Source organism: Artemia sp. Qi Xiang Cuo, chromosome 8, assembly GCF_049724085.1.
Source record: "Artemia sp. Qi Xiang Cuo chromosome 8, ASM4972408v1, whole genome shotgun sequence".
NCBI lineage: Eukaryota > Metazoa > Arthropoda > Branchiopoda > Anostraca > Artemiidae > Artemia > Artemia sp. Qi Xiang Cuo.
In genome coordinates, this window is record NC_142801.1 from 21155202 (window position 1) to 21167925 (window position 12724).

At 38.8% G+C, this 12724-nt stretch overlaps 1 protein-coding gene across 3 annotated transcripts in view; it reads right to left on the bottom strand.

Annotated features, from left to right (window-relative positions):
- Positions 1-12724, bottom strand: part of LOC148949236 (uncharacterized) — a 137139-nt gene that overhangs the window by 63807 nt on the left and 60608 nt on the right. For all 3 annotated transcript variants that reach the window (XM_089092884.1, XM_089092882.1, XM_089092885.1), the window contains one exon: positions 9826-10031. In XM_089092884.1, the coding sequence (XP_088949010.1) occupies positions 9826-10031 (206 nt within the window). The remainder of the gene's footprint in view (positions 1-9825; positions 10032-12724) is intronic.

A 12724-nucleotide genomic window follows, 5' to 3' on the forward strand; every position in this document is an offset into this window, starting at 1 on the left:
TAAGGCATATATAGAAAGGGTGATAGAAATTTTGAGATGGCCGTTTGTTGTCGTAGAAACTTTGAAAAGAGCTCATTCGATTGGAAATTGAAAGAGCTAGTGTCCTTTTTAATAGTCGAAAGCGATTGGAGAGCAACCAATCCCCTTCCCACGCCTACAATTTCCACAAACCCATCCAATCAAAATTTTGAGATAGCCATTTTGTTTAACGTAATTGAAAGGACCAGGAATTCTGTCTATAAGAATAACAGCCTCCCCCACAGCCCTCCAGGCAAGGGTTGTAAGTTATGCCCTGGGGGCATATAAGGTTTATATAGAAAGGGTGATAGTATATACCTCGGAGGGGGCTCGTTGGATTGGTAATCAGAAGTTCTAGTGTTTTTTTTAAGATTCAGAGTGATCGATGCGTGGACACACCTCCCCCCTTCAAACCTCGTATTTTCCCAAAATTTATCTGATAAAAATTTTGAGATGACCATATATTATCGTAGAAACTTCAAAAAAGGCTCATTCGATTGAAAATTGAAAGGGCTAGTGCCTTTTTTATTGGTCAAATGTGATTGAAGGGCAAGAAGCCACCCCACGCCCATCAATTCCCAAAACAAGGCAAATCAAAATTTTGAGATACCCATTTTGTTCAGCGTAGTTGAAAGGTCTGGAAATTATGTATTTGATAAGCCCTATACCTTCTCAAGACCAGAACATAATTCGCACTTTATTGAAAAATTTATTAAAGTTCAAAAAGTTAAAACATTTTAAACATAATTAAGAATCAACTTTTAAGAGTCAGAACTAAATAGAGGGACGTCAGCACCCTGCTCAAGCCGATCATTCCCCAAAACATATCGGTTTTTGAAAACAAAATACGTTGAAATGTTTTCACTCTTCTTACTTTCATATATAAAAAAAATATCAAAACTTTTAAGGAATAAATATCAGTATATGTCAATTAAACTGACGATCCGCGTCCATTTGCTTTTTTTTTCAGTAAACTTCAAATTGTGTTTTGGTCTTGCGAAGGCATGGGGTTATCAGCCCTACTCATGTTAATTTTTGCTCGTTTTGAGTTTGACTCGGCTATTTATTGTAATTTCTGTAAGTTTTGAGTTTCATCTATGTATTGATATTGATTTGTGGTAGTTTTACACTTGGAAAATTATTTGACTTTATTTTTGCTCATTCTTGGTTTAAAGGAGCTCCTTACTTTTCTTTGAAAAACCTGTTTTGTGGAATTTTTTTTTAATTAATACTAAAGAAATCTAATCTGCTTGCGTGGATGCTTGAATTCTGCAGGCCTATCTTAGTCTTGAAAACATTTTTGAAGACACTAAATTTCAACTGGGGGGGGGGGGGGTCAAACTGAGCTCTGAAGGCAGTTGCCTCCCTCTCCCATGGCAAATTACGCCTCTGGAAGACGAGTCTGACAAACTCCTCTGATCTACAGGAAAATACATTTTAAGGCAATTATTTTTTATTGTTAAAAATTTCCTGGTGTCTTTTTGGCAATTTTTAGTACGAGACCTTCCCCACCCTTGTTGTTTATCGTGAATTTAACAGGTAAAACTTTTTTTTTCCCTCAAAACTGTCCGTCATTTGGCAAACAATTTAGGCTTACGATTACTGATACCTATTCCATGATGGAACACATTCACACATTTAAGAAATAGGATGTGCTTAAGTTCGTAAATGATTTTTTTTTTAATCTTAGCGAACAATTAAAAAAAAAAATATATAGTAACAAAAAGTAAAATTTCAACTCAACTCAATCTATCTTCATTAACAATTCATCAAATCCTAATCCGGAAGCTTACAATAAATTGCCAGCCCTGATGGAATCGTGAGACAAAAGAATGGGACTGGCGCCGATTAAGATTTTTCTTTTTTCCTCCTCAGAGTCTCCCTGAAATCGTCGTCTTAACACAAAGCACATTAAATGCACACCGAGGGTGCATTCCAAAAGCCAATTATCATTAATAGCTTTTAATTACTTTTAAAACCGCAATTCCAAAATTGATAGAAATAGATTTTTCTTCGAGAATCCATGAATATAATTGAGAGAGAGGGTTATAAAACGGAGTGGGCTTTGCATAACCATTAATAACTTTTAATTACTTTTAATTGTTATTCTAAATTGATACATAGCAACCACTTCAGCCCCTTGTAAGCAAATAAATTAAAAAAAAAAGAAAAACATGGTTTTCTCAACGTACTAAAAAGTGGAAATGAGGGGTGCAAAACGGATTGTACCTTACATAACATAGGTGTCAAGATCATCTAAGCTATTATTGGATAAATGAAAAAAGTATGTGAGACAAGGAAAAGGAATTAAAAAGAACAATTTAGGTAAAGTCCAATCCGTTTTGCAACCCATTTTTTATTTTAAATGAAAACATTTTGCTAACTATTAATAATAATTAGCTTTTGAAAATCCCCCTACGTTATGTAAATCCCAATCCGTTTTCCTTCCTTCATTTTCACTTACATTCACATATTCTCAAGGAAAAAAACAGTTTACTACTTTTCTGTCCATTTCGGGAACGAGTTAAAAAAAAATACATATTCATATATTTTATCTGTTTTCAAATAAATGTTGTCTCATTCTCTTGGAGTAAAATACAATTATTTTTCGTGGCATATTAAATTAAGGATTTTTACTTACAGCAACTTCAAAACTTATGTTATATGATGTTAAGGTAATTCTATACTTATGTTTTTGAAAATTATAGGAAATTCTTATTGAAGTCTGTGAAATAAAGCGCTTAAACTCTGGAACATCTATAGCCCTAATTCTAAGTTCTGCCACTAGGTTTTGACCTAGGTATGTTTCTAGATTAGCGCTGATCGTTACTCTGACTTATTTTATTTTGAGGGTTTGAATAATATAGAAAATAAAGATCAAACGGTGGATTTTTTGTACTTAATTTGTTTAGAGTTTTCGCCGATCCTCCCCGATTTTACTCAACATACTTATTGATGGCTTGGGAAAACACATAGCTTCTTTAAACGTCCATGCCTCACAAAGTCAAAATAGTATCCAAGATAACGCTGCCTTTTCAATAAAATCTAGTACTTGGCACGCTATGAGCTCTGAAGCGTTATATAAAAACGTTAAATTTTGTCTAGCTCTTGAGCCTATAGGCTATGACACACTGCTCTGTTACCTCGGAACACTGGTAGATCAGCTCTTGAGGCTAGTTTGACACATTACTCCCTTTTTTCAAAAACCGAGAAGGTCAAATCTGTTTCCTATATTTTCAAGAAGAAAATAAAAGGAATAAAAATTTGAAGATAATCGGCTAAAATCCGACTGTGATCCGATAAAATAATCCAAAAAGTTTTATTGATTTTTACAGGATAATAATTCTTACAACATAAATACTTATAGGATAGTGGAAAAACTCCAAAAATGTTTCCCAGGTTTTAGACTATTATTAAGCAGCGGCGACTGATTAATAAATGTCTTGTTAGACATCCAAGATAATTCTTTTTATCAAGATCTACGATTTCCAGCTATACGTAAAAGCAGAGAAAGGGGGAACTGCCCCTCTCCTGCTTGCCAATTGGGGTTACGCTAATGTAACCCTTTTACTTTACACAATTTCACTTGTTGTGAAACCAATTAAAATCAAAGTTCAGTCCAGTTTCTTTATTTATGTATTTTTTTCAGAAAAGGCTCCATATTTTTTTTTTAATTGACATCCTGGGATTCTCTGGCCGAAGAAAAAGGTCCATACAGGTAAAGAGTTCGAGAAAATTCATTAAGAGCCTTAATTGTGGCAAAAAATCTTGTGAGTGACGTCATATTTTGAGCACATTTCAAGAGCATACAAAAGATCAAATTTGCCTCAGCAGTGGTTATATCGTCTTTAGTGTCTATGATGCAGGTAAAATTGCACAAGAAACATCTGAATGACAAGAACAGTCCATATGGTCAATGTCCAATTTACGAGTACATTTCTTGAGAACAAATTACATCATCAGGCTCTAATTATAAAAAATTGCAGTTCCACCCCTAGCCTGAGCCACTCTGACGGATGGCCTAGCGGATTTGCTTTGGAAACACTAATAAAGACCAAAGTTGTCTACAGTAAGCAAATGTTCCCGAACCTATATTATGTAATACTTGTCTCACAAGTCCTGTAGATATTCTAGCTTCAAAGTATTATGTCCAAAAGCATTTCGAGAAAAGATAGAAGTTTCTCTTGTCATCTAGTGTAAGTAGTATTGGTTTTAGCAATAGATTTTATCACTACAGGACACGAAGGTTTAAAAATGGAATGATTCGAAACTCCAGATGAACAGAGAGCACACCCAATTTATAATGAAGTACAAGGGTTGGTTTCAGTGGACTCGTGAGGTTCAGCACACCTAGATCACTTCTGAGCACCGGTGCAGTCCTTATCCAGATGATCATAAGAGAGACTTTTGAAGCACCTCTGCGGGATAGCCTTAAATTCATAAACTCACTCTCCTGAATACTCTGCTTTCAAGCCGGACTTCAAGGAAGACAAGTTTATCCACAAAAATCAGTTTGACAATCCCTGAAGTTCTGAAGCGTCTTGCTTCAAGTACCTCTTGGTTTGAACTAGTAATGTTTGCTTTCAAATTGTCAAGTGGGAAAAATTTACAGATTGCCAAATGTTTTTCCTTTCCGAACGATACTTTGACTTCAGGTTTTGTCTTAAGCGAATCACTAAGAGCTTGTGCAGCCTTAGGATTTTCCATAAAGGTTATTTTGGTCTGTTCAACCCGTAGTATACTACCACTATTGGAGTGCTTGTTTGAAAAGTCGTTCTGCTTAGCATAATACTGCATATAATCCTGGGGGAAATGTTTTTCCTTTCCGAACGATACTTTGACTTCAGGTTTTGTCTTAAGCGAATCACTAAGAGCTTGTGCAGCCTTAGGATTTTCCATAAAGGTTATTTTGGTCTGTTCAACCCGTAGTATACTACCACTATTGGAGTGCTTGTTTGAAAAGTCGTTCTGCTTAGCATATGACTGCATATAATCCTGGGGGATATTAGAGATAAATTACACGGTGTAATGATCTCGAGAGCGGTGGAAGTAGAGGCCGTTCCTTAGATGGTGGTAAAGAAGCCTGGCACTGGTTTATAAGACTGCTCATTTGATCGATACACTCATTGACTTTCAGTGACAAGGAGGTTATCCCATCTTGAGGGATCCTTGGGACTTCGATACTTTCCAGAAAGTAAAGCAAAACTTAATGCCAGGTGTAGATACGTAAGCTTTTAGGATTTTATCAATGTCAGAGGCTATTATCTTCCGAGTAATTTGGACTCTTCTAGTTCGTACCAAATTATCGTCAAATTGCTTTCAATCTCATTTTATATGCACATGCTTATCAGAAATCAGCTCCTTTGAGAAAAATATCCCTGTTGTGGTCACAGCAGCCTCTTTCGACAGGCCATCTGTGTGACGCTAGGCTGTTTCAAAAAAGTTCTGAACAGGGGCATACACATACTCATATTCGCTCGTCATGACGTTGCATTCACAGCCCAAAGCAAGGGGCGCAACGTATGAATCAACGTTCAGAGAGACCTATTAGAGACAAAGCCACTATCTAAGCACCCCAATAAACAAGGGAAGCATCTGTCCCCATTCACCTTAAACCTTCAGTTTAAGGGAGCACTACTGGCAGGTATAACGGTGCTTGCGATGGGGGAACTGCCCCTCTCCTGCTTGCCAATTGGGGTTACGCTAATGTAACCCTTTTACTTTACACAATTTCACTTCTTGTGACCAAAATAGCCTTTATGGAAAATCCTAAGGCTGCACAAGCTCTTAGTGATTCGCTTAAGACAAAACCTGAAGTCAAAGTATCTTTCGGACTGGAAAAACATTTGGCAATCTGTAAATTTTTCCCACTTGACACTTGGAAAGCATACCTTACTAGTTCAAACCAAGAGGTACTTGAAGCAAGACGCTTCAAAACTTCAGGGATTGTCAAACTGATTTTTGTGGATAAACTTATCTTCCTTGAAGTCTGGCTTGAAATTAGAGTATTCAGGACAGTGAGTTTATGAATTTAAGGCTATTCCGCAGAGTTGCTTCAAAAGTCTCTCTTTTGATCATCTGGATAAGGACTGCACCGGTGCTCAGAAATGATCTAGGTGTGCTGAACCTCACGAGTCCACTGAAACCAACCCTTGTACTTCATTGTAAATTAGGTGTGCTCTCTGTTCATCTGGAGTTTCGAATCATTCCATTTTTAACCCTTCGTGTCCTGTAGTGATAAAAGCTATTGCTAATACCAATACTACTTCCACTAGATGACAAGAGAAACTTCTATCTTTTCTCGAAATGCTTTTGGACATAATACTTTGAAGCTAGAATATCTACAGGACTTGTGAGACAAGTATTACATAATATAGGTTCGGGAACATTTGCTTACTGTAGACAACTTTGGTCTTTATTAGTGTTCCCAAAGCAAATCTGCTAGGCCATCCGTCAGAGTGGCTCAGGCTAGCGGCGGAACTGCTATTTTTTATAATTAGAGCCTGCCTCTAAAGTAATTGGAATCGTGTGAATTCTACAGAGCTTCCCAGCTTGAAGGTCCTAGCATGTTCTTGACTTAAATTTACTTGACTTAAAGCTCTTGCTCGACAGCGTCGCCAGTGTAGAGGGAACGAGACACGAGCGCCGTTAGTCATCTCCAGATTGCCCTGTTTTGGGCGAGGATAGGAGCTTTGCTGGGTTCAATGCCCCACGGTATGAATCGATCGCGGATTATATCTGCCCACATCATACGTGGTCTATCTCTGGGGTGTTTCCAGGAGTTTGCAGTTAGATCGAAGTCAAATATAAGTCGAGCAGGTGTTTCAGTGAGTAGGCGAAGTAAATGACCATACCAACGCAGCAAGTGGGACTCAAGCTGTTTGGACAATGGTGGTAATTTAAAGGACCGGAGGATTTTTATGTTCCGTACCCTCTCAAGCCACCTAACGTGTTCAATTTTACGGAGGTATTTTGTCTGGAAAGCATCTACCTTCGTCATCTGCGACTGAGTCAAAAGTCAAGTCTCTGACGAGTACAATACGACACTTGCTACCAAGGCAGAGTAGATATGAGTTTTCGTGAGACGCCTGATCTGTCGTTTGTGGAATATTGTTCTCAGTAGGGGGCCGAAAACGGCGTTCGCCTTTGCCACCCTTGCTGATATCTCTGCATCTAGATTTAAGTTTGATCAAACAAATGAACCAAGGTAGGTGATCGGCTTGACTATCTCAACATCTTGGTCACATACTTCTCTAGTTCTCAGGGGGCTGCATGGTGTCTTGTCCACAGGCAATATTTTGGTCTTGGTCCAGTTTACGTTTAAACCAAATTTTCATGCAGCAGATGTTAGCATTCCCAGGGCAGTTTTGATGTCAGTGAGATTTTTGCATACCAATGCAACATCATCAACGAAGTCAACATCTGACAGAACTCTTCCAGAAAGATCAATGCCAAACGAATGCGCCACCAGTGTTTTGTTGAGAACATAGTCCATGACACAGTTGAAGAGTTCAGAAACAGCAGCGCAGCCTTGCCGAACACCATTTCTAATCTGAAAATATGATTAAAGCTGGCCATTTACAATGACAGCACTTTAGGTCTTATTGTATAGTACTTTGAACAGATTGACAATTTTCTTTTTTGCACAAGCAGATTGAAGGATCAGCCACAGTGACTCTCTGTCGACAGTGTCGAAAGCAAATCGAAAGTCGACGAAGGCAATGTAGTCCTTCCTTTTATATTCTAGGGTTTTCTGTATCAGCGGTCTAATTGTATGGATTTGCTCAGTAGTGAGCCTACCAAGCATGAATCCAGCTTGCTGGTGGCGAAGAAGGGGATGGAGGTACTTTGTTGCCCGCTCAAGGAGCAGCATGGCGAAGAGTTTGCCGGGTACCAAGAGTAGAGTTATTCCACGATAGTTATTACATTCTGCTTTACTTCCTTTCCTCTTGTAGACTGGCACAAGTAAGCCTGTCTTACAGTCTGACGGTATCATTTCAGAATGCCAAACAGTATTAAACAGCACTTATAGCCAGAGGGTCATGGATGGATCGCCAATTTTAAGAAATTCTGATGTCAGGCCATATACTCCCAGCGCTTGAGCATGTTCACCATCATTAATGTTTATTTCCCCACCAACTATAACTCTATCCAAAGTGGAAAACATTTTTTAGAGGCATGCAGTCGCCTTTGTAGACTTTGGCTTCGTTTGGGTAATACTTGTTACGCAATCTGTGGAGATTTCCAATGCGACCTAACTAACAATGGAAAACTTTCTGATATCATATACTAATGTCTGATGAGTGATGCGGTTGTTTGTGGAAAAATTTATGTTTTTACGCATACATAACTCAGGTAGTATCTCCAGTATAGATCATGTCGTCCCTAACTTTACTTTTGCTTCGATTATTGCAGTGGATTTTGAGCGCACATTCAGTGATCGCCTCGACTTGTCATTTAAAATTAGTTATTTGTCTAATACTAAGACAAATCCCCCGCAGACTCTGCTTGATTTTGGAATTACGTCCCATTTTGTTGTGATACTTTCATATTGGTATAGCCATAGTTATTAGAGTCATCTTATTAGAGAAATTAGGCAGGGTTCTATTTTAAGTCCTACTATGTTTAACATTCTTAAGACCACTGTAAATAGGACAAATGCTGGCAGAATTTATAGTAACCCTTGTGATTTGAGTTTGATTTGCTATGCAGATGATGTCCGGCTTCTCAGTTCGAGTCTTTCTACTTTATAGGCAAACTTTGGTTCTTTGATGCTCCTAGGACTTAATGTTAATGCTGCTAAGACTAAATTTCTTGCTTATAATGCCCAAATTAAAGCTATATCCTCTTTATCAGTTATTGTAGCAGGTAAATTTATTATAGAGTCCTCTTCACTGAAATACCCCGGCCTCGTTTATAGTCCCGATAAGCGTAGTACTAGCATTCTTACCGTTAATATGCCATATCAGGTTTCCGCGCCAGTTCTACCAAATTTGCTGCATATAGTAGAAATGTAGCGCTGTACATTTCACCACTTTGGGATTTGATATCTAAAACTGAGCAGTTAAAGGCTTGATTGGGGTTTTCTCGCTATCTGAAGTTTTTATTAAGATTCCCGCTGTGTTACAGGCATAGTTTAATCTTACAAAAATATTGTGTTCCTGACCTTGTAAATGGTGTGGATTCAGTAGGGGTTGATGCGTTTAAAAGAAGTTTAAACCGTTTACTTTATTTTCTGCCATTTAAAATTATTTATCAGTGCTATTTTGATTAATTTTGTATTATCTATTTTCCTTGTTTAGAAGTTGATTTTTTCTTTATATTATTTTTACTCCGATTCTTTTTTGTTTGTTGTAAGCGGGCAAATATAAACTTATCTTATCTTATAAATACATGTACAATTATTTGTCGATTAAAGAGATACTATAGAAACTTCTAACTACTTGGGATACAAATAACATAGGAGATGAAAGACCAGACCCAGCCTGGTGAGAGCAAGTTGAAGGTAAACCAACATTTTACGTAATGTAGCTTGGTCTTCCGTATTTAAACAAAATATTATGCACCTTAATTAGACAATAAATTGGGCATTTTCGCACTTGCTAGTATTAAATCAATGGGTAGAACTCGCTTTGCTTGAAGGGATAGAATATTGACCAAACATTTCCAAAACGTGAGATCCCACCATTTAAATGACTGAATTAACATTTCCAAGAGAACCAGATTTGACCACCCCTGGGTCTGACATACTTAGAGCGAAGATAGGGCATCTTATTTAGAAAATAGAAAGGGCAGTTTTATGCTTACCGATACATTAAACATCGTTGGAAAAGTGAAGTAGCCTCTTTCTGAGTCGGTTGCTATAAACATAGGCGGCGCTCCAATGTTTCTAAAACACCTCATTAGAGCTAACACAACCATTCCAATTATTATTGAGGAAATTATTGAAGTAAGATTAATTCCAGTATACACATCCAAGAAAGTCCACAAACTTCTCCAATTATTTACACATGCTAAAAGTAAAAGGAATGAGTCATTAGTATTTAATTAAGGCAATGCGACATAGGCATTGCCAGGGTAAAATTATTGGTTGTGTGACATAACGTGATTTCTACCTTAAATTCACAACCCATAATAAATCGAATATTCAACTAATACTAGTCTTAGCAGCTGACTGCAGCATTAAGCCACCTTTATCCAACAGAGCCACTTACGCTCAACCTTAATCCAGGCTTCTGAAGGCTTCACTCTGAAGGCTACTCCTTTTCATGAAGTTCCTATTTTTTATTTATTATTGGTAGCACAATAATGCTGCTAATGTACAGACCTAAATAGGCTCTGTATGTCATTTATTTCTTTATTGTTTTCATTTTTTCACCAGGGCTCTCCGTATTAAAGGAGTTGGCATAGAAACTTTGAAAGGAGCTCATTTTATTGAAAATTTAAAGTTTTATTGTCCTTTTTAAGAGTAAAAAATGATTAGATGACAACCAGCCCGTCTCCCACAACCCTTTTCCCCAAAAGATGAAGGCCCAGATAAGGACAACTTCTATGCACTTGTGTCCTCTGAGCTCTCCTACGTACCCCCATACGACTACCTCCTAGTCCTAGGAGATTTTAACACTGGTATGGCTAACAGCTCTGGACTGTACGATACTGCTGTTGGACCTGTGACAGTTGACGCTCTGAATGATAATGGTGTTTTTGCAAATTACACATAGAACAGCAATGATGGCAGGACAAAAAAGATGCTTGACTACATCATTATTCGAGGACGCTGGCTTTCGTATGTCCAGAACTGCGGCTCATACAGAGGTGTTGAGCTCGGCAATGATGACCATCATCTAGTCTCTGCAAGGACCAAGATCCGGCTGAGGATTTACTATAAGAGTAACTCCCCATCCACCAAAAAGATAGACACGTCTCAACTGAAGCAAGATCCCTCGGTTTGCGAGTGATATATGGTTGAAGTCTCTAACCGCTTCGAGTCTCTCCAGCAGTGTTCAGAAAGCGAGTCAGCATGGACCACTTCCAAAGACAATGTTCTCAGAGCAGCTACTGAAGTTGTGGACTCGAAGCCGCAAAAGAAGAAAGAGTGGATTAGCAGCCAGACGTTTTCAATAATTGAACAGAGACGACGAGCGAAATTACGAGGAGATGTGACACTCTACAGACAGCTCAACAGAAAACGCAGCTCCTTGCTTCAATTAATTGCGGGTAAGGCCACTGTGCTCGAGCAAGTTGCCCCAAAGAAAGGAATAGGCGCTACATTCAAGATCCTGCGTGAGCTGCTTGGCCAACACGCCATGGCGTCCACAAGCCTGAAAGCAGCGAATGGAGAAACCATATACGATCAGTCTCAATGTCTTGGTCTCTGGGAGAAATACTTTAATGAGCTACTGAACTCAAATCCATCCGATTGCATTGACACAGGATTTGTTGCCACTGCTGCAAAAACTACCCCTGCCCTTGACGGTGCCAAATTTTCTGCTGAGGATATTAAATCAGCCGTAAGGAAACTGAAAAACAATAAAGCAGCTGGCACCTGTGTCTTCGCTTCAGAGCTACTTACTACGGATGGCCCTGCAATGATAATTTTGCTGCAGACGGTGTTCAGCGTAATCTGGCACACTGAAGTTATACCGTCAGACTAGAAGAAAGAAATCATCATACCAGTGCTTAAGCGCAAGGACAGCAAGACGAATTACAGGAATTACCGTGGTATCACCCTACTCTGTTCCTGGAATGCTGTTTGAAATGATCCTGCTGAAACGTGCAATAAGTTTCCTACATGCTTTGCGCTGCCCCAAACAAGCCGGATTCATGCCAGGAAGATCAACAACTGACTGATTCATACGGTCAAACAGATCGTTGAGAAGACACTAGAATTCAACGAAAAAGCTTACACTTTCATAAACTTTCGTTCCGCTTTTGTCACTGTTGACAGACAGTCCTTTTGACTAATCCTGAAAGCTGCGGAACAACAAAGATAGTCAGCCTCTTTAAAGGACTCTACAGCAGCACAGAAAGTGCCGTCCTTGATAACAGGAAGCTGTCTTCTTCCTTCCCCGTCAAAAATGGTGTGCAGCAAGGATGCACTGCTGCACCTGAGCTGTTTAACTGCGTCTTCGACCATCATAGGCAGCGCGCTAGCGCTGCTAAGTAAAGAACGATGTGGGCACAATGTGTTTTTTTTTTGTTTTTTCTCCGTACCCGGGCACCTCGTATCGAAGGAGTTGTCGTAGAAACTTCAAAACAGGCTCATTCGATTGGAAATTCAAAGGGCTAGTACTATTTTTAATAGTACTATTTTTAGAAAGTGATTGGAGGGAAACTAGCCCCCCCCCACGCCCATCATTTCCCCAAACACATCCAATCAAAATTTCGACAGAGACATTTTGTTCAGCGTAGTGGATTTCCAAATAGAAAATATGTTTTTGAGGAGGACACTCCCCCAGCCCTCAGGGCAAGGGTTTTAAGTTATGCCCTGGGAGCATATAAGGTTTCTAAAGAAGGCGTTGTCGTAGAAGCTTCAAAAAAAGCTCATTCAATTGGAAATTCAAAGGGCTAGTGCCCTTTTTAATAGTCGATAGTGATTGGAGCGCAACTAGTCCCCCCACACCCATTATTCCCCCAAAAACATCCAATAAAAATTTTGAGATAGACATTTTGTTCAGCGTAGTTGATTTCCAGATAGAAAACATAT